General features: G+C 41.1%; 1 protein-coding gene across 3 annotated transcripts in view; it reads left to right on the top strand.

The window, feature by feature from the left end:
- KLHL32 (kelch like family member 32) overlaps positions 1–19,186 on the top strand; it is a 220,870-nt gene that overhangs the window by 78,425 nt on the left and 123,259 nt on the right. For all 3 annotated transcript variants that reach the window (XM_084792918.1, XM_084792917.1, XM_084792920.1), the window contains exon 4: positions 13,443–13,550. In XM_084792918.1, the coding sequence (XP_084649044.1) occupies positions 13,443–13,550 (108 nt within the window). The remainder of the gene's footprint in view (positions 1–13,442; positions 13,551–19,186) is intronic.

Raw genomic sequence — 19,186 nt, 5'->3', positions numbered from 1 at the left:
CTTTTATATAGGCGGCCAGCCTAGATAATCTTCCCACCTCAACAGGTTTGGATTAGAAATAGGTATTCCCATTCAAATGATTTAATTTAGGGGAAAAAATCCACAAGTGTACCTAGCCACTTTAGATTTAGTAATACCAGATATGTCAAGCTGACAACTAAGAATAGCCATTAAAATCCATCTCTTGTCGGTCTGTCGCACAATTCTATCTCCTTGTGTCATGCTTAATTTTGAAGTGAAAAAGAAAACCAGGTTATAATTACGTATAACATGATGAAATTATTTCACAATCACAAAAACATTATTTAACCAGGTCATTACTATGCTTAATGTGATATCGTTACCTCTTGTACAACCACAGCCACATTATTAATTTAGAATGGGTAGCAATGTCCCTTGAGGGGCATTCTTTTAGTATCTCAAACTGAAATAGAATAACCACTGATATTCTGCTAACTGATGTTACATTACCTGATAAAGAGATCAAGGAAAGAAAACACAAATATCTGAACAAACACTCTTAACAAAGTATGACAAAAATAGTCATGCCAACTATAATCCTCATTTCTGCAGCTGGTCATGTGGCATTAACTAGTATTTTTTACTCCCTTCCTGTGCTACATATTCTGTATTTTCTCCACCCTCAGCAAGCACCTCAGTAGGTCTTGGTTCTTTTCATGGAGGAGTGACACCTTCCTTCCTGAAGGGCCTGTGTCCTTTGTCATCCTGCTTGGATTTGGTTGTTGTAGTTTCACACTGACTTTAATTACAGGACACAGTAGCACCAAGAGATGCCCAAAAGGATCTCCTGCACTTCATACATAATCTTTCTTATTTTTATTGTGGAGAAGCAATCCAAATTCCCCTGGATCAGTCAGCCCTCCTAACACATACTCCTTTCTTAGCCTGTAGGCTTAAGGGCATCAGAAGGACAGTGTGGCTGGAGGGGTGGGGGAGTGTGAACGCTATACATATAACACTTAGCTATTCTCTCAGTCCAGTCTAGTGCTTAGATTACAGGTGTCATGTGTCGCTTTGAACTGGGCTGTAAGAGAGTAGACAAGTAAGTTTTAATTGACCTCATTCGATACTGTTATTTTTCCAAGTCCTACTGAAAAGTTCTCTATAAAAAGTACAATGAGTTTTTATTGGTGGCATTGTGCTTTCTGTGGTGAAGCTGTGTCTTAGTGCTTGCTTTCTGCTGGCCCTTGGTTACTTTCATTAGAGATCTCATGGCTACATGCTAACCATACTCACATGAGTTGAGTGTGCTCTTGGTCTTTAGCCAGGCTCCAGGAAGCCATTGCAGATATCAGATTGGGCAGATGAGAAATGCCTTGCCGTTTTTTTCCAAGCAAGCTATAACTGATTCAAGAGTCTGTGTTTTGAGTTTGAAAGTAATATTTTGAGGGGTTTGTGTGAAAGAAACTCTGAGGCAATAACTTGAAATTCCTCTTCAGGAAAAAATTAAAAGAAGGAAACAGACCAGAGAAACTCAATCCACAGGAATGGGGGAGAAAGTGGTAGGGTAAAGTTTTTGCCTAAAGGCTTTGACCTCTATCCCCTCCAAGGTCATATGATGATCACTCTTTCGAACTTTCACACAAACTCTGGTGCCCCATATTTGAACATGTCCCTTGGATGGAGATGCCTGGTGGCACTCAGAGGAAAGATAATAGGTCACCAAGGAGAGACTTGATACCGTATGAGCATATTCAGGGGGAGGAGGTCCCCCTCAGACACAGACATAGGGGAGGAGAGGGGAGTAGGGGGGAAGTGGGAGGAAGGGAGGAATGGGAGGATACATGGGATGGGCTAACAACTGAGATGTAATATGAATAAATTAATTTTAAAAAAAGAAAAACAGTTGGTATTCCTGCTGTTCTTTAAAAAAAAAGCTTTTATTTCCTCAGAATTATTTTTTCTTCAGCCCTTCTGAATGTAAGGATAAGTTCAACTTGCTGAAATTTGGGTAACAGGGTTTCTAGGATGACTCACAATTCAGAATTAGCTGTTATTTCTAGGGGGAGACAGACAAATCATCAGTAGACATCTGACGGACTAGTAAGCAGAAATGACTGAGAATTTACTGGTATTGTAGGAGGAAGAGGAACAGCTATCAAGACAGAAATTATGGTCTGACATTTTTGATGTTTTACTAACTTCTTCAGCAAGGTCATTGGGTATCTCAAGACTGCAAATATCCAGACATACAAGAAGTGATGAAGGGGTGGGGATTGACGGTACCCGCGCTTCTCAAACATGCTTGTCTGTGAGGTCTGTCTGGAGCCATTATCAAAAAAATAACTTCCCATTCAGAAGATGGGGGATAGGATCCAAGATTCTGCACTTTTAACAGGTTCTTTTGGTGAAGCCAATGCCAGTAGTTCCGAGATCACATCTGAAGTATTAACAGACCAGAAATCCCCAAAGTATCTACTATTTGAAAAAGTTATCTTCATTGTGTGTGTGTGTGTGTGTGTGTGTGTGTGTGTGTGTGTTTCGTCTGCATGTATGTCTATATACCACTTGTGTGGAGTGCCCACCAAGGCCAGTCCTTGGGATTGGAGTTAAAGTCGATGGTGATCTACTATGTAGATGGTGGAACTGAACCTGGGTCCTCCAGAAGTGTAGCCCTTGCTCTTAACTGCTGAGCCATCTCTTCAGGCCCTGTTTTTTAGATGCCAGTTGGGCTTGCTGATGCAACTGAAGGGTGGAGCCGGGTGATCTGGAATTCAAACCCAATCTAGGCTACAGAGCAAGAGCTGAGTCATCAATGAGAAATAAGCAAGCACCAAAGAGGTATCACATCAGAGAACATAAGACATACACTTATTAGAGAGAAGTTGATTTAGCTATGATTCCTAAACACATTCAGAACAGCTCAAAGCCTCTTTTCCAGTACATCTTTCTCCTGGATTCTTGTCTTATGTTCTTCAGCACAGAATCCTCCATTGTGTTTGGTCACTTGCTCCAATTATTCTTTAGTTTTCTACCTTTTGGATGTTACAGTTCTCCCAGAAACACCTTCCCTTATACCTGCTTTCCAAATTCAGACAGGCTCTCCATTATAGTCACTCGGCACACACCCCAGTTTTGCCTTAGGGTAGCTGGATGCATGCGGGAAATCCAGGTGCTCACAGAAAGCTTTGAAAATCAGGATTTGCCTCAGGGTGGCCCAGGCATTGGTTGGACATTTCCTCAATCTCTGCTTTATTTTTGTCCCTGTACATCTTGTAGGCAGGGTAAGTTTTGGGCCAAGGATTTTGTGGATGGGTTGGTGTTTCTCTCCTTCTACTAGGAGATGTGTCTAGTTAGAGAGTGACATTTTCACTCTCCATGACCCCTGCTACTAGGAGTCTCAGCCCCTGACACTACTAACGATACCCTGCGTGCTTGCAGATGGGAGCCTCGCACAGCTGGCCTCTGAGTTGCTCCACCCAGTAGCTGACAGGCATAGATGCAGAGACCCACAGCCAAACATTGGGTAGAGCACAGGGAGTCTTGTGGAAGAGTTGGAAGAAAGATGGAAAGACTCAGAGGAGGCAGGAGCTTTACAAGAAGACCAACAGAGCCAAGTAACCAGGACCCAGGGGGACCTGTAGAGACTGAAGCTCCAGCCGAGGACCATGCATAGGCTGGATCTAGGCCCTGTACACAGATGTAACCAATGGATATTTCTGTCCTCATATGGGTCTCCTAGTAAGGGGAATGGGTGCTGTCTCTGACATGGACTCTGTTGCCTGCTTTTTCATCACTTTTCCCAGGTGGGGCTGCCTCACCAGGCCATAGGGGAAGAGTATGCGCTCAGTCCTGATGTGATTTGGTATATGGGGGTGGGGGTAGGGGGTGCCCCTTCTCTGAGGGATAGGGGAATGGGGATAGGGGAAACACAGAGGGTGGGAGTGGGAGGAGAGGAGAGAGGGGGCTATGACGAGGATGTAAAGTGAATAATTAATAAGAAAGAAAGAAAATCAGGGTTGGCTGCTATCTGGAGATAGGCTGGAAGGTCTCCTCTGCACAGGAAGTGTTCTAAAGAGGAGGATTTGTGGAAGATATTGAAAATGAGCTTCCTTCAATGACAGTCAAGAGAGTACAGGGCTCCCCTTCTCAACTAACTAGGGACTAGAAGGTGACAGAAGCAGAAACCACCAAGGCATGAAAGAACATGACCCAAAACTACATCATCCTCTTCAGTGCCTAACAGCTGTCATGGACAAATACTTTTTTTTCAGAGGTTTGTCCTACTGTGGTAGGCAGTAGACTTTGGCTTTCACATGTATGTTAATGTCAGTTGAGGAAAGCCAGCTCAATATGCATCTCTTTTTCCATGCTGTTATTGTCTCCCCCAGGAGAATCACTGCTGGAGGATAACAACCTTAGAGTGCACAGAGTGATCCACGTGGCACTTGTGTACAGGCGCACTGTCACCATTACTTTAAAGAGCACCTGGTCCAGAACAAAGCACCAAAGCACAGCCAGTCCTCTGAGTAAAAAGCAACATCTATGAAGGTGTTAAGAAAACCAGTGTAAGCTGGGTTGTGGTGGCCCATGCCTTTAATCCCAGCACTCTGGAGGCAGAGGCAGGAGGATCTCTGTGAGTTTGAGGCCAGCCTGGTCAATAGAGCAAGTTCCAGGACAGCCAGGCCTACACAGAGAAACTAAAAAAAGAAAAGAAGGAGGAAGAAAAGGAGGAGGAAGAGGAGGAGAAGATGATAATGACTACAATGGCGAGGAGTGTGTGACATGATTTTTAACTTGTAAAAATGAAGTTTTCTTTCTTGAATGTTTTAAATAAGATTTTTGAAGTTAAATTATAATTATATGGTTTTCCCCTTCCATTTTGTTCCAACCCTTCCCATATTTCCCCCCGACTCTTAATTAAATTCATGATTTCCTTTACTTTATTGTTGCTATATATTTTTCCAAATTTCTAAATATAACTTTTTCAAACCATATAATATTACTTGTATGTATATGCTTTCAGCGCTGATCACATCGTGTTGGATTACCAGTTGAGGGAGGTGGTTTTCTCCCACTCTCAGCATTCCTTGGTTGTCTTATAGTCTGTCTCTAGGGTTGGGGGCCACAAGAGATTTTCCCCTTCCATGTTAGCATGGCCGTTGTCACTATTCAGGTGTCTATGCATCTATGTTGATGATACTTGGGTGTAGGTTCTATGATGTTCCTCTGAGACACCGCCTCACAGCAAACTTTCTGTTCCTCTCGCAGTCTTTTCACCCCATCTTCCTCTAGCATCCCCGAACCTTAGGTTCAGAAGTTGTGAGAGGCATTGTTCTACTGTTTGGAGAAAGCCTAAACAGGTTACAAGTGTATTGCAGGGGAAACAGTTTTCCCACTGCATGCCCCTGCTCTTTCAGGCAGCGATGTGCCCTAAATGGTTTGAGTTACTGTATTTGTGAGATAAAAGAAGTAAATAGTCCAGAGCAGCTGTGGCCAGGGACCTCTCCTTCCCTGTTGAGGGGAAAGGCACTGTTGGATGAAGGGAGTGGTTTCAACTGAGTCTTGCTACACATTCTGTAGTGAGCTATAATCAATCTGCAGCACACTCTGACTGTTACAAGGTAAGACTGACTGTAAGCTATTCTATAAACTAATTAATTGAGCAAAATGTATAATCTTTGTTGATTGGAAGTTAGTTGAAGTCTCAGTGACATCTCATGACTGTGGTAAGGATTGTGGACTAATTATACAGCACAGAGTAGATGAAGATGCAGAGGCCCAGACTAGATCTGCTGTAGTTATCGATAGGTCCTCTTTTTAGTGGCTTCCTGAAACATACTGTTTACTTTCATTTTCCTCTCTCATAAAAGTCAAGCTATCAGTGTGTCCTCCCAGCAATTTATTTTGTCCATATAATTATTTAGACAGCTAAGAAGTCCGTCTTGCCCACATACAGCGCCAACAGCAAAGCTGCAGTTTACCAGGTAAAAGCCATCATATTTCAGCATCTTTGAGTACAGCGTGGCAACACATCTGTCACCGGGCGTCTGACTAATCAGCGAAGGTGGCAATTTCCGTCAGTCTTGAGACCTTATGTACTGACTGTAGTTCATCTGGTGACTAAATGACAACCACTGTGATCCAGGCCAGCTTAATGCATGGACCGTGACTTTAGAACTCAATTTGTGTCATTTCCATGTGAATAAGAAAGAGTAACGCATCATAAATCCACAGTTCCCTCTGTGGTAGGCACTGCAAGTTGACCGTGTTCCCACAAAATGGGTTTTCACTTAGAAAGATTTGTGGCTGTGGTAGCACATTATCGGCCAAGAGTAAGCTGTGAAGTCTGTAAATCCTAGGCTGGCCAAGGCTCTCCTAGACACAAGACAGTGTGAAGCAAACAAGAGTCTGAGCTGTGTTTTCATACTTTTCATCAGATCTGTCTTCCAGGCATTGGCACAATGCTGTGGCCATATGTTTGTGTGTGTGTGTGTGTGTGTGTGTGTGTGTGTGTGTGTGTGTGTGTGTGCATGTGTGTGTGTGTGTGTGTGTGTGTGTGTGCATGTGTTGTCTCTAAATGGCTAACTCTGAACTTGTTTGAAGTCTGTAGCTTATGGTGGATGTTCTTTCTAACAAGTACAATTTTTTTCTATGCCTAAATCTAACATGTAGAAATATTTTCTTAGAACAAGCTCTCCTTGCTTTTGACAGTATAACAGTAGATCATTTGTGTGGAGTTTCTGAGAAACATCTTGGCTTGTTCGTTCATTTACTTGTGTTTATTGTAGGCGGCAATGCTAGGCTCTGCTGTAGAGTTGCCACAGTCAGGACAACACGGTGCCTCTCACAGAGAGTGCAGTTTACCTTTTCAAGGACATAAGCCCTAAATTATAGGTCCTTTCTTCTCGTGGTGGGCCCTAGCTCGTCTGCAGACACTGTTTCACAAGCTCAGCTACTGTGGGCAGCTCAGGTTCCTTTAGGTCCTTTAGGTCGGGCAACATATTTGTTCTCATGTTGTGCTATCGCATGATGATGTCTTTCCTTATTGAAGTGCTTGCTAAATTTATTAACTCAAAGTGTTGACCTTCATTTAGTAGTCACATATTTTGTTTTTACTTTTCAAAAAAAATTGATTAATATTACTTCTGTAACATTAAATTACTTTCTCTACTCTTGAGGGACCAAGATATGCCCTGGGTGGTTCTACTGTCTCTACCTTCCGAGTCTCAGGACTGATCATAGGTGTCCACCCCCACAGCTGGCCCTGAACTTCAAAGCTTGTATGATGTGATGTCAGAGTGGAAATAACATTACATTTCTGAATGGGCAATATGCTATCAAAGGGGAAACTCTATTTGTATGCAAGTGGTAGTGATTTATATATGTAATGGGGTCATGCCATAGGAGAATGTGGCAAAAATGAAGGCTTATGGCCATCACCGGAATTTAAAAAGTGTACTTGGTGAGTGGTGGGTGGCTGGGTGCATTGTTTTTCATCTCTTGATTCAGTTAGAAGGAAAGGGGTCACATGGGACAATAGACCAATCAGTCTGGATTAAAATAACAATTTCTATTTATTTCGTGTCTAGCTTTATGTCAGTTTGACATAAGTTAGAGTTGCCTGAAAGGAGGGAACCTCAATTGAAAAAATATTTTCATAAGATCCAGCTGTGGCTCACTTTCTTAATTACTTATTAATTGAGGTGCGTCCAGCCTATTGTGAGTGGTACCATGCCTGGCCTGACAGTCCTGGATTCTATAGGAAAGCAGGCTAAGCAAGCCGTGAGGAGCAAGCCAGTAAGCAGCATCCATCCAAGGCTTCATCAGCTGCTACCTCCAAGCTCCTGCCCTGCTCTAGTTTCTGTCCTGACTTCCTTTGATGTGGAAGTGTGAGCCAAATAAAGTGTTTCCTCCTCAACTTGCTTTTGATCATGATGTTTCATCATTGCAACAGTAACCCTAAGGCTGAATGTCAAAATATATTCTAAATACATAAATGAATCCATACACTCTAAATGTAACTCTGTTAGTTGTTTCTATCTATAGCAACCCTGAGTTTCCAGTATTCTCCTGTTGTATTATTTTCTCTAAGAAATATGGAAAAAAAAAACTTGGTACTGTTTCTTTGTTATCACAAAGTATAAACTTTGTTAAGAACTCATATTTAAAGCAGTCATATTTAAAGCAGTATTCTGAGTACTTTATATGCATTACTAGCTTACAGTCATCAAGTTAATTGAAATGGATACAATTTAGTTTATTATTGTTGTCGTTATTATTTGTGTGTGGGTTTGTGTGTGTGTACAATGAGTGCAGGTGTCTATGGAGGCTACAAGAGGCTGTCTAATCTTGTGGCTGAAGTTACAGGTGGCTGGGAGCCACCTGGGAGGGTGCTGAGTACTACTGAATTTGAGTACTTTGCAATAGCAGTATGTTCTCTTTTTTCTCTTTTTGAATTTTTCCCTTTTATTAAAAATTTTTACATAATATATAATTTTTATGGTTTCCCCTTCCTCTGCTTCTCTCAGTTCCTCGTCACTTCCACTTCGATCTGGACCCACTCTCTTTCTATCTCTAATTAGAAAACAAACAGGCTTCTAAGGGATAATAAAAAATAAAATAAGATATGAAATGAGATAAAATAAGATAGCACAAAAAATTAATACATTTTAGGGATTGAACCAAACAAACAGAAGAAAAGAGTCCAAGAGGAGTCAGAAGGAACAGAGACCTAATCGTTTTTACACTTAGGAATCCCATAAAAACATTAAACTGGAAGCCATAGTATGTCAGTGAGAGACCTGCTGCAGACTGCGCAGGCTCTCTGCAGGATGTGTCGGTCAATGTGAGCTATATGAGCTTTGATCATGATTCAGAGGCCCCTTCTTCTTGGTATCCTCCATCTACTCTGGCTCTTACATTCCTTCTGTCTCCTCTTCAGTGGTTTCTCTGAGCCCTGAGGGGAGAGATTTGATGGAGACATCTTGTTTAGGACTGGGCGTTCCAAGATCTTTTACTCTATTCATATTTTCTGGCTGTGGCTCTATGTATTTGTTATTGCAAGGGGAAGCTTCTCTGATGAGGGGGGGGGGAAGCACTGATCTATGACTACAGCAGAATGTCGTTCGGAGTCATTTTATTGCTACATATTTTTAGACCAGTATTAGTTGGATTAACTCTATGTCACTGGACTATCTAGTCTCAGGTTCTTGGCCACCCAAGTCGTATTGGGTGTGGGTTCCATCTCTTGAAATGGCCTTTAATTCAAATCAGATACTGATTGGTAACTACAACAAGCTTTGTGCTACCTTTGCTCTAGCGTATCTTTCAGGCAGGGCACCGTTGTGGGTCAAGAGTCTGTGGATGGGCTGATGTTTACAGTTCTACTGGTAGCATGCAGAGTACCTTTCTCTACCAAAGACAGTAGAACATAGGGGTAAAGGCACTATACAGGCTCCGGCTCAGCTTCTCTATGTGCAGGTGTTGTCTTAAGCAGTGGGGCCTTGCCATCATTTTGTGAAGAGCAGCCTATAGTCTTGGCAACAGCCTGGATTCTTTTGTCCAACAACTCAATTAGATGAAACTCATTCCTGGAAGCTTCATTTGGTGACAAGACGTGTGCAGCTGGGGCTTTCTCTCCCCCATTATTTGACTATTTGCTTTATATCACTTTCATATATGTGCATATTTTAGGAAGCTTCTACTGTCTTAGGTTTCTATAGTATACCTCAAATGCCACTTGATTTTAGCTGACTCTCTCCATATTCCTTTCTTCCCAACCCCTCCTGTCTCATTTCTCAGTTGATTTTTCCCTAAAAACCCTCCCCTATAAATAACTATATATTCTATTTTCTTTTCCTGGCAAGATATAGAGGGTTCCTCCAGCCCCTTAATCTATACCTAACCTTTATATTTATATGAACTATAACTTGGTTATCATTGATTTAACAGCTAATATCTACGTATGAGTGAATATACACCATATTTGTCTTTCTGGGTCCTGGATGCCTCAGTTGGAATGATTTTTTTCCAGGTCCATCCATTTACCTGCACGTTTCATGATGTAATTTTTCATACTTCATTTGTATATGTCCATTCTTCTGTTGAGGGACATCCAACTTGTTTTCAACGTTGGCTATTATGAACGGAGCAGCAATGAACATGTTTGAGCAAATGTCTTTGGGATAGGATAAAACATCTTTTGGGCATATACCCAAAGGTGGTATGGCCAGATCTTGGGGTGCATTTATTACCTACCGTGTTCCGGAGTAACTGCCACACTAATTTCCAGAGTGGCTGTACACATTTGCACTCCCACCAGCAATGGATGAGTGTTTCTCTTGCCTCACATCTTCACCAGCCTCAATTGTAACTTGTTTTGAGCTTAGCCACTCTGACAGGAATAAGATGAAATACCAAAGTAGCTTTTATTTGCACATCTTTGGCTAAGGATGTTGAGCATATCTTTAAGTGTTTCTCAGCCATTGAGTTCCATCTATTGAGAATTCTGTACCCATTCTTTTTTATATAGTTATAATTTTTTATTAATTTATTCAGATTACACCTAAATTTTTATCCCCTTCCTTGTCTCCTCCCATTGCTCTCTCCCTCCCTCTTTCTTTGTATTCCCATACCCTAGGTCTGTGACAGAAGGGGATCTCCTCCCCCACCATCTGGTCACAGCCTATCAAGTCTCATCTTGGTAGCCTTCCTATTCTTTCTGTGAGTGCTACCAGGCCTCCACACCAAGGGGAAGTGCTGTACTCCATTCTTAGTTGGGTTGTTTTCATGATGTCTATCTTCTTAAGTTTGTTATATGTTTTCAGTGCTAGTCCTCTGTCAGATGTACAGTTAGGAAAAAATCTTTTCCCATTCTGTAGGCTGCCACTTCTTCAAATCATAGCATCCTTTGCCATACAAAAGCTTTTCAGGTTCACAAGGTCCCATTTATTAATTGTCAATCTTAGTGCCTTCACTAGCAGTGTTCTGTGCGTAAAGTCTTCTCCTATACAGATGAGTTCAAGGCTGTTGCCCACATTCTCTTCTATCAGGTTCAGAGTTGAGGGACAGTAGTTTTCAGGGATGATCTGTATGATCCACTCAGAAGTGGGGGGAGTGAGGCTGCTGCTGGTGGTCTGTTACCGACTTCGGGCTAAGACTGGGGGATTGGGTTTGGAAGCTGAGAGGTAAAGATCTACACCTAGCCTCCTTGCTTCCCCAGCCCGAGCAGCCAGCCTGACGGGTTCCAGGAAATGTCTGCTGGAGTTGGAGGTTAGGGTAAAGCAGTGAGTGGGGACAGGGAAGTTAGGAGGGAAGATCTGTGTGAGCCACTAGAGATGAGAGAGAGAGGAAGGGGAGGCCTCAGCAGGTTGTCTGCTGCAGAGGTAGGGGTAAGCCTGGAGGATTACATTAGGAGGAGCTGAGGGAGGGCTGAAGATCAGTGGCAGTATGTTCTCTTAACCTGTAAGCCATCCTTCCACACCCCACCTCCAAAATGGATACGGTTTTACGTCCTATTCTACAGTTGATAAAGCTGACTGAGATGTTAAGTGCTTGCCCAAATTCCAGACTCATGTTGAAGTGGCCATACTCGGATTGTCTTTCTTCACTGTGCTCCACGGCCTTGAGAGAAATGTGATGTCAAATAATCAGGCTCTCTTTTCAATCTTATTGAAATACTATTGAGAAAAAATATACCTATATTTCAATGGTACAAGATGAAGTATTCGGAGATTTACATATTGCGGAGTAGTCTCACTCAAGCTAATTATCCACACACACTCCATGCAGTTATTACTATTCTCTTATCCTCTCTCTTGTCTTTCCTTTCTCTCTCTCTACCTCTTTTTTTCTACTTTCGCCCTCACTACTTTCCCCCTCGGTCTCTCCTTTGAGTGAGTCCACTTAAATTTCTGGTATTTCTTAGTGATATAATACATCATTGTTAACTGTAGCCACATTGCTGTGTATCAAATCCCTAGAACTCTTTCATCTTCGGTAAGTGAAATTTTATATTCTTTGATTCCTGTCTCCCAATTTTCTCCTCATCCCAACCCTTGGCAACACCATTCTGCCTTCTGCATCCAGGTTTGACTACTAAGGTTTCCATATATGAATGAGACCTTTTTATTGTCTGTCTTTGGTTCATTTCTCTTAACACAACATCCTCTAGGTTGTATAAAATGAGATTTCTTCCTATTCAAAGGCCGAGTAGTTTCCCTTAGCATGGATGCATTTGCATATGTATTTTATTTATCTGTGATTTTTAAGTTGTTTCTATACCTTGGCTTTTATGAATAATGTTGTCGTGGATATGGACATGCTGATTTCTTTCTGGGGTGCAGATCTCATTTTATTTGTATAAATTAGCCCTCCCTTCTCTATGAGTACCATATTTAAAGAATTGTAAACAGATGCATGAAGTCATATATAGTGCTAACTTGTCGGCGCTGGACCATCCTGCGGAAATAAGATGCCAACAACCAGACTTCTTCTCGAGATCTTTACTCAGGATTAAGCTCAGTGGGAATGGCCCCGAAGAAGGGAAGGGCCAAGCTAGGGAGGGCCAAGCTTAAGTACAACTCAAGGGCCAATCAGCTCATGCCAGGTGTCACCTCCTCATAGGTCCGCGTCAGAGCAGGACTGCTCGTCATCAGATCACCTGTTACCCTTGCATAGGCTTTTGCCGTATAAGGACTTGTTTATCTTAGAGAGCACTCGCCGTCGGGATGGTGGAAGGCGGAAGCCTGCGCCATGTTAAGGCACGGCACATCGCAGCTCTCTACACTAACTCCTGTATATTCTTTTATTTTTCTCATATAAACAAACTTAAGAGCTTAACAACAGTACCTAATGCCATATAATAAAATAATGTGCCTATGGCTCCACTCAGTATATTTTATTCTCTCGAAGTGACCTTTCTTGTGATGTGAGATAATATAGTTTCTTTAATAGTGTGATGGGTTGAAACTATTGATAGAGATGTCACAACTTGCATTAGGCTGGCCTGTGATTCCATGCCAGTTGGTCTGATAACTGAAATGGCTTCCAAGTGACTAGACGGATGGATAGAACACATAATATGGAGACAGTGGACAAAAGGGTGGACATGGAGATTTTATCATCAGAAGAGGCTTGACTCTTCACATTCATTGGGCAGAATGTTCTGGATGTCTGCACCTCATAATTCCATCTTAGATAGAGAAAATTAGTTCAGAGAGCAGGATGAGTGTGCTGAAAGGTACATGGTGTGTGTGTGTGTGTGTGTGTGTGTGTGTGTGTGTGTGTGTGTGTGTTTAAGGTAACTGTGAGCTATCAGGAGGCTACAGAGGCTTGTACAAATGAAGCATTGTGGAAGTGTTTCAGAAGCCAAATTACATTTGAACTTCTTTTTCCTAGTTTTTCTAGGACATTATCTTTCTCTGTTGTTTTTTAGAACCCATGATTCAGTCTTTTCTTTTTCACTTTCTTTATTTCAGGCAATGTTCAGTCTTTGCATGGTGGAAAGTGGAGCTGATGAAGTCAATTTACGTGGTGTTACCAGCCTAGGCTTAAAGCAGGCTCTGGAGTTTGCATACACAGGACAGGTATGGTGCCAAATGTGACTTGAACATCTTTGCTTAATAACTGTGCCTTACCAAAGGAAATTATCGTCAATGGAAAAGATTTAGTTGCTTTACATATTGGTCATTTTAATGTTTAAAAAATTCACATTTGCCCAATTCTATAGCTGAAGAAATGGAAAAGTGGGTAGAGCCATTTGATTTTTAGTGTTATCAAGCAATCATAGGCATTTTAATTTGAACTATGTGAAGATTGCTTTTTTTTTCATCTAAAGAACCATCATAAGGAAAAGAGTTGAGTTCTTGTTATCACTTAAGCTCAGTGACTCAATTATAGCTTTATTGTCTAAAAAAAACAAGAGCAAAACAAGACAATAGCCCAGTGGTAGAATGAACGAGACGCAGAGCCACCAAGATGAAAAAAATCAAGACAGTTGTCTTAATTAGGGCTACTATGGTATGATGAAACCATGACTAAAAGAAAGCTGAGAAGGAAAAGGTTTATTTGGCTTACTCATCTACACCAAAGTTCCTCATAGGAGGTAGTCAGGCTAGGAACTGAAACAGGGCAGGAACCTGAAGGCAGGAGCTGAGGCAAAAGCTATGGGATAACTCTGCTTACTGCCTAATTGTCTATGGCTTATTCTGCCTGCTTTCTTACAGACTCAGGGCCAACCAAGTCATCAATCACTGATGAAGAGAATGCCCTATAGCCTTGCCTACAGCCTGATTGTATAGAGCCATTGTATTGATTGTAGTTCCTTCCTCTTAGATGACTGTACCTTGTGTCAAACTGGCATTAAATGAGCCAGCACAATTGGCTGCTTGTCAGCTTAACACACTATGTAACAATAACCTTTCATTTTTAGATTATCCCCAAGATCTCATATTAATAAATACTACAATCTAAAACACATTACAAAGTTAAAAGTCCAACAGTATTTATAAATTCGGAAACTTTAAAAATTCAATATCTTTAAAATATCTAGTCTCTTTTAAAAGACATTGTATCGCTAAAAATCCAGTTTCTAAAACTCCAAAACTATTTTTAGTAGTTCTAACTCTCTCAAGTGTGGGCCTCTATAAAACTAATAAGTTAAATATGTTCTTACTCAAAGAGGGAAGAACCACGGCACAGTCACAATCTGAGCAAATCAAAACTATTAAATCCAACAGTATAAATGCAGTGTCAGACTTTTGGCATTCATGATCTTCTGCGTTCCTCCAAAGAGCTTCCTGCAGCATACACAGCTTGTCTAGTAGGCTTAGGCCAGCTCCATTCCATGGCTGCTGCTGTCCTTGGAGGTTCTCTCTCATTGGTACTGGCATCTACAAAATGCTGGGCCTCCTGCTACAACTGGACTACAATTTCACCAATAGCCCGTCCTGGGTTTTCACTAGGGACTCCAGCCCTGCCACACCACAATAGCCTCTGCTGCTCTCCGTCACCCCTTCATGCCTTCAAAGCAAGTACCATCTGGGTGACTCTCAGAATATCAAGTTATCCATCATGAGGTACAACCTTGGCTGACTCTAGAACGCAGCTTCTGTGTGCTGATTCTGAGGGAACATTTCCTGAAAAACTGTACTTCAAAGGTGCTGGTCTCTTCATAATCACAGCTTACTCTTCAGCCCCAACCAACCAGCATCCATTGTTTCAGCAGATCAGAGGTTCAGTGGTTCTGGTCTCTTGTCAATTACAGCTGATTCTTCAGCTCCAGCTTGCCACAGATTCTTAACACAAATGCCCCAGTAGAATCTTTACTTTCCTCTGAAACTTCACAAGCCAGATCTCTATTGTCCACATTTCTCTCCATAGTCTTATTGTCTAAGCTCCCACAGAGCAGCTTACCAAGTTCTCAACACTCAATGGCTTTTCCAGACCCAAGTTCCAAAGTCCCTCTGTAGCCCATCTAAAAACCACATGGTCAGGTCTGCCACAGCAATACCCTACTCCTGGTACCAATTTCTGAATAAGTTAGATTACTGTAATGAAACACTATGACCCAAAGCAACTTGTGGAGGAAAGGCTTTATTTTTCTTACTCTTGCTTATTACTTTTCATCATTGAAAACAGTCAGGCCAGGAATCCAAATAGGGCAGGAACCTGGAGGCAGGAGCTGATGTGGAGGACTGGTGCTTACTTGATTGCTCTCCATGCCTTGTTCATCCTACTTTCTTATAGAACCCAGGACCACAACCAGTGGGGTGGAACCACTCAAAATAGGCTGGGCCCACCCACATTAAACGCTAATTAATAAAATGCTGCACACAGGCTTTCCCACAGCCTGATATTATAAGGACATTTTCTCCATTAAGGTTCCTTCTCTCAGATGACTGTAGCATGTGTCAAGTTGATGTAAAACTAGCCAACACAACAGTATTAGAGCCTCAAGAAGATTTGAGAGTTGTAGCAGAATCAGAAGACACACAAAAGAGAGGTTCATGGTCACTAGGGAACACCAGCACAACATTTCGCAGAGAAGCTGCTATTTGTTTTTGAAAATTATGTGAAGATTTGCCCTTCCTTTGAATTTTCTTAGATAATTATTAGAAGGATAATTGGATAATTATTAGAAGGATATTTGGGGCTGGGGAGATGGTTCAGTAGTTAGGAGCTATGAGTGCTCTTCTCAAGAACCCAGTTTCAATTCCCAGCACCCACATGACACCTCACAATGATCTGTAGTTTTAGTCTTAGTGGATCCAATATTTTCTCTGGTCTCTGTGGGTACCAAGCATACAAATGGTACATAAACAAGACATGCAGGGAAAATACTCAAATATGTAAAAAAAATTACTCATGATATTGTTCAGTCTTTTTCTTGATCCAGTACAGTTTGAGGTTCATGTCTTAGAATAATTAAGACAAACATGGCATTTAGAATAGAAATAGAAGAAGCAAAAACACCATGCACTGTGAAAAAGGAACAAAGGAAAGAAAGGGATGGTGGATATAAATTCAGGGTTAGCCTAGTCAAAGTTGATATCTTAGGAAGTTAAGGCATGCAATTATTATACAGAGTTGAATTTTTTTATAGTAAAGTTAGTAAATAATGTGTTTTAGGCTTCTTGGCTCACATATATAAATTGATATTTTAATTCTAAATTATCTCATATGTACATTTTCCCACTTGCTATCTGAATTGCTGTTTTATGTACATTGCCTTAATATAAGATCAATAACCCATACTTCACAGAGAGAAACTGAGGCTTGGTACCATGTGGCAGGGTCCAAGTCCCTGAAGAGAGGCCAATAGTCTATTGGTGAGGGTACAGCCTTAATTGTAGTGAATGTTCCTGTATGTTTAAGATGGCAGCACTGTGAATGACCATCAAGAAACAATGGCAGGTATGGAGTGCAGTCTGCCTGCCTGAACCTGTAAGTTGTGTGTACTGTGGATAGCAGAGCCGGAGTGGTGAAGCTTTCTAAGTTCTTTGGAGCTCAGAAGATGCTGAGTGAGTTTAAAATCTTGGATGCTGAGCTAAACTACTGGAGTTTGGTTTTGCTTTGATCATTTCTGTGCTTTTTTTTCTCTCTAGGAAGTAAGTATGCAAGCTTTTTTTTTTTTTTAAATAGGAGCCCATAGTTGAGATAATTTGGAGTTTTAAAGAAGTGGATACTTTGAGAGATTGAACTTTTTTTGTTGTTTTGTTTTTGGTTTTTTGAGACAGGGTCTTTCTGTGTTAGCCTTGGCTGTCCTGGACTCACTTTGTAGGCCAGGTTAGAGAGACTGAACTTTTAAAGTGGGACTTGTCAAGTTAGACTATGTTTTATATTGGATACTAACATGAAATCTTAGGGAGAAAGAAGAAAGGAAAAGATCATGATTTAACAGTGATGACTGTTTGTATCAAGTTGACAAGGGATCAGCTGTACTGGTTAGTGTCGTCAACTTGATACAAACTAAAGTCATTTGGGAAGAGAGAATCTCAACTGACAAAATACGCCCCTCAGATTGTACGGTGGGGACATTTCTTTATTAATGACTGATGTGGGTAGGCCTGGTGCACTAGGGCGGTGCTGCCTCTGAGCAGGTGGTTCAGGGTGGTATAAAAAAAAAAACCATGCTGAGTAAGCCATGGAGAGCAAGACAACTAGTCAGCAGCGTTTCTTCATGGTCTCTGCTTCAGTGCCTACCCCCACTTTCCGTCCTTGAGTTCCTACCCTGACTTCCCTCAGTGATGGACTGTAAACTATCAGAATAAATGAACCCTTTCCTCCCGGCATGGTGTTTGTCTCAGTTTGGCAGTAGTGGAAAAGCTATATGGAGCAAATATAATGATTTTTTTTAAAGTTGAAAAAACTATGAATGTAACATTTATATAATTCCTGATTGTTTCGTGGGTCTCCTTGCTATATGTAGTTTATTGTAAATATGTATGATAATACAAATATATATATATATAAAAAGAAAAGGAAAAAGAATAACAAGGAGGAAAAATATTTTATATTAATATTTAAAAAAAAACAAAAAAGGAAAGGAATGCGAGACCTTAGACCCATCGTGGGCTTGGTTTTATTCTTTCTACAGACCAGACGCCAGCTCTGGAGAGTATTCACAGAGAGCTGCTGAGGCTAAGGAACACAGCAGCAACTTAGCTGTTGAAATCGTGATCTGACAGGGTAGGCTGTGAAGGAGGCCGAGCTCATTGCTGGGCATTTTATGGGTATTCTCTGACCTCATTTGTAAAACAACTTTGAGAATGTGGTCATGTCTCTTGAGTGGCAGCAAGATCTGCTGGGCATAGTGGCATTAGCCTTTAATTTCAGGCAGAGGCAGGGGGATCTCTGTGAGTTCTGGACCAGCTTGGTCTACGTAGCAAATTCTAGGATAGCTGGGACTAAATAGAGAGATTCTGTTTCAAACAAAACAAAACAGACAGCAAAATCAAGGAAGTGGGATGAAATGAATAAACTCTTTCCCCTCGGTATTTTGACCTAGTTGTTAAAATCTCTTCCTAGTTCTAAGTCTGTTGTCTTTCATACCATCAAGAAAGAGCATGTCATGTTTGTTGCATCTTGTTGAAAAAGGCAGAGAAGTAGTTGGAGTTGTTTGAAAACAACTCCATTTCTTTAGCCTTGGGCGGGGTAGAGGGTGCCTTTATGTCCGAGAGGTTCAAATTTTCCTTCTTATTCTCTCTATGTCATTATTCTGCTACAAACTGGAAGATGAGATAGCATTTCTTAAAGCATCCAAGAAACTTTGGCTTCTTATACATCAAAGTGACTTTGCAGTCAGGTGTGGTGGTGCACACCTTTAATCTCAGCACCCAGAAGGCAGAGGCAGATGCAGATCTGTGAATTTGCGATCAGCCTAGTCTCTGTTACTCAAGCCACTCAGGGTTACATAGTGAAACCTTATCTCAAAAAATGAGTTTTGATAAATCCATTTTTGCCTTGAGACTGGGATATAGTTGATGGGTAAAGCAATTAATTATATATTTAAGAAATGTGCAGAGATTACTTCTCATATTGTGGAGTTAAAATTAGAATTGAGCAAAGAATCTGGAATGTAGTAGTATAAATGAAAGCATGGGTTTTCAGTTTTTTCATTGTTATTGGTCATTATTGATTTTCAGTGATGGTTTTTAATCATTATATGTATATATATCATATATATGTTATATATTAATATATATACATTGTATGTATCATA

This window comes from Acomys minous (genome assembly GCF_964271855.1).
Source record: "Acomys minous genome assembly, chromosome: 1".
In the NCBI taxonomy this organism is placed as follows: domain Eukaryota; kingdom Metazoa; phylum Chordata; class Mammalia; order Rodentia; family Muridae; genus Acomys; species Acomys minous.
Note: the sequence above shows the minus strand (reverse complement) of the source record. Positions and strands in the feature narration are given on the sequence as shown.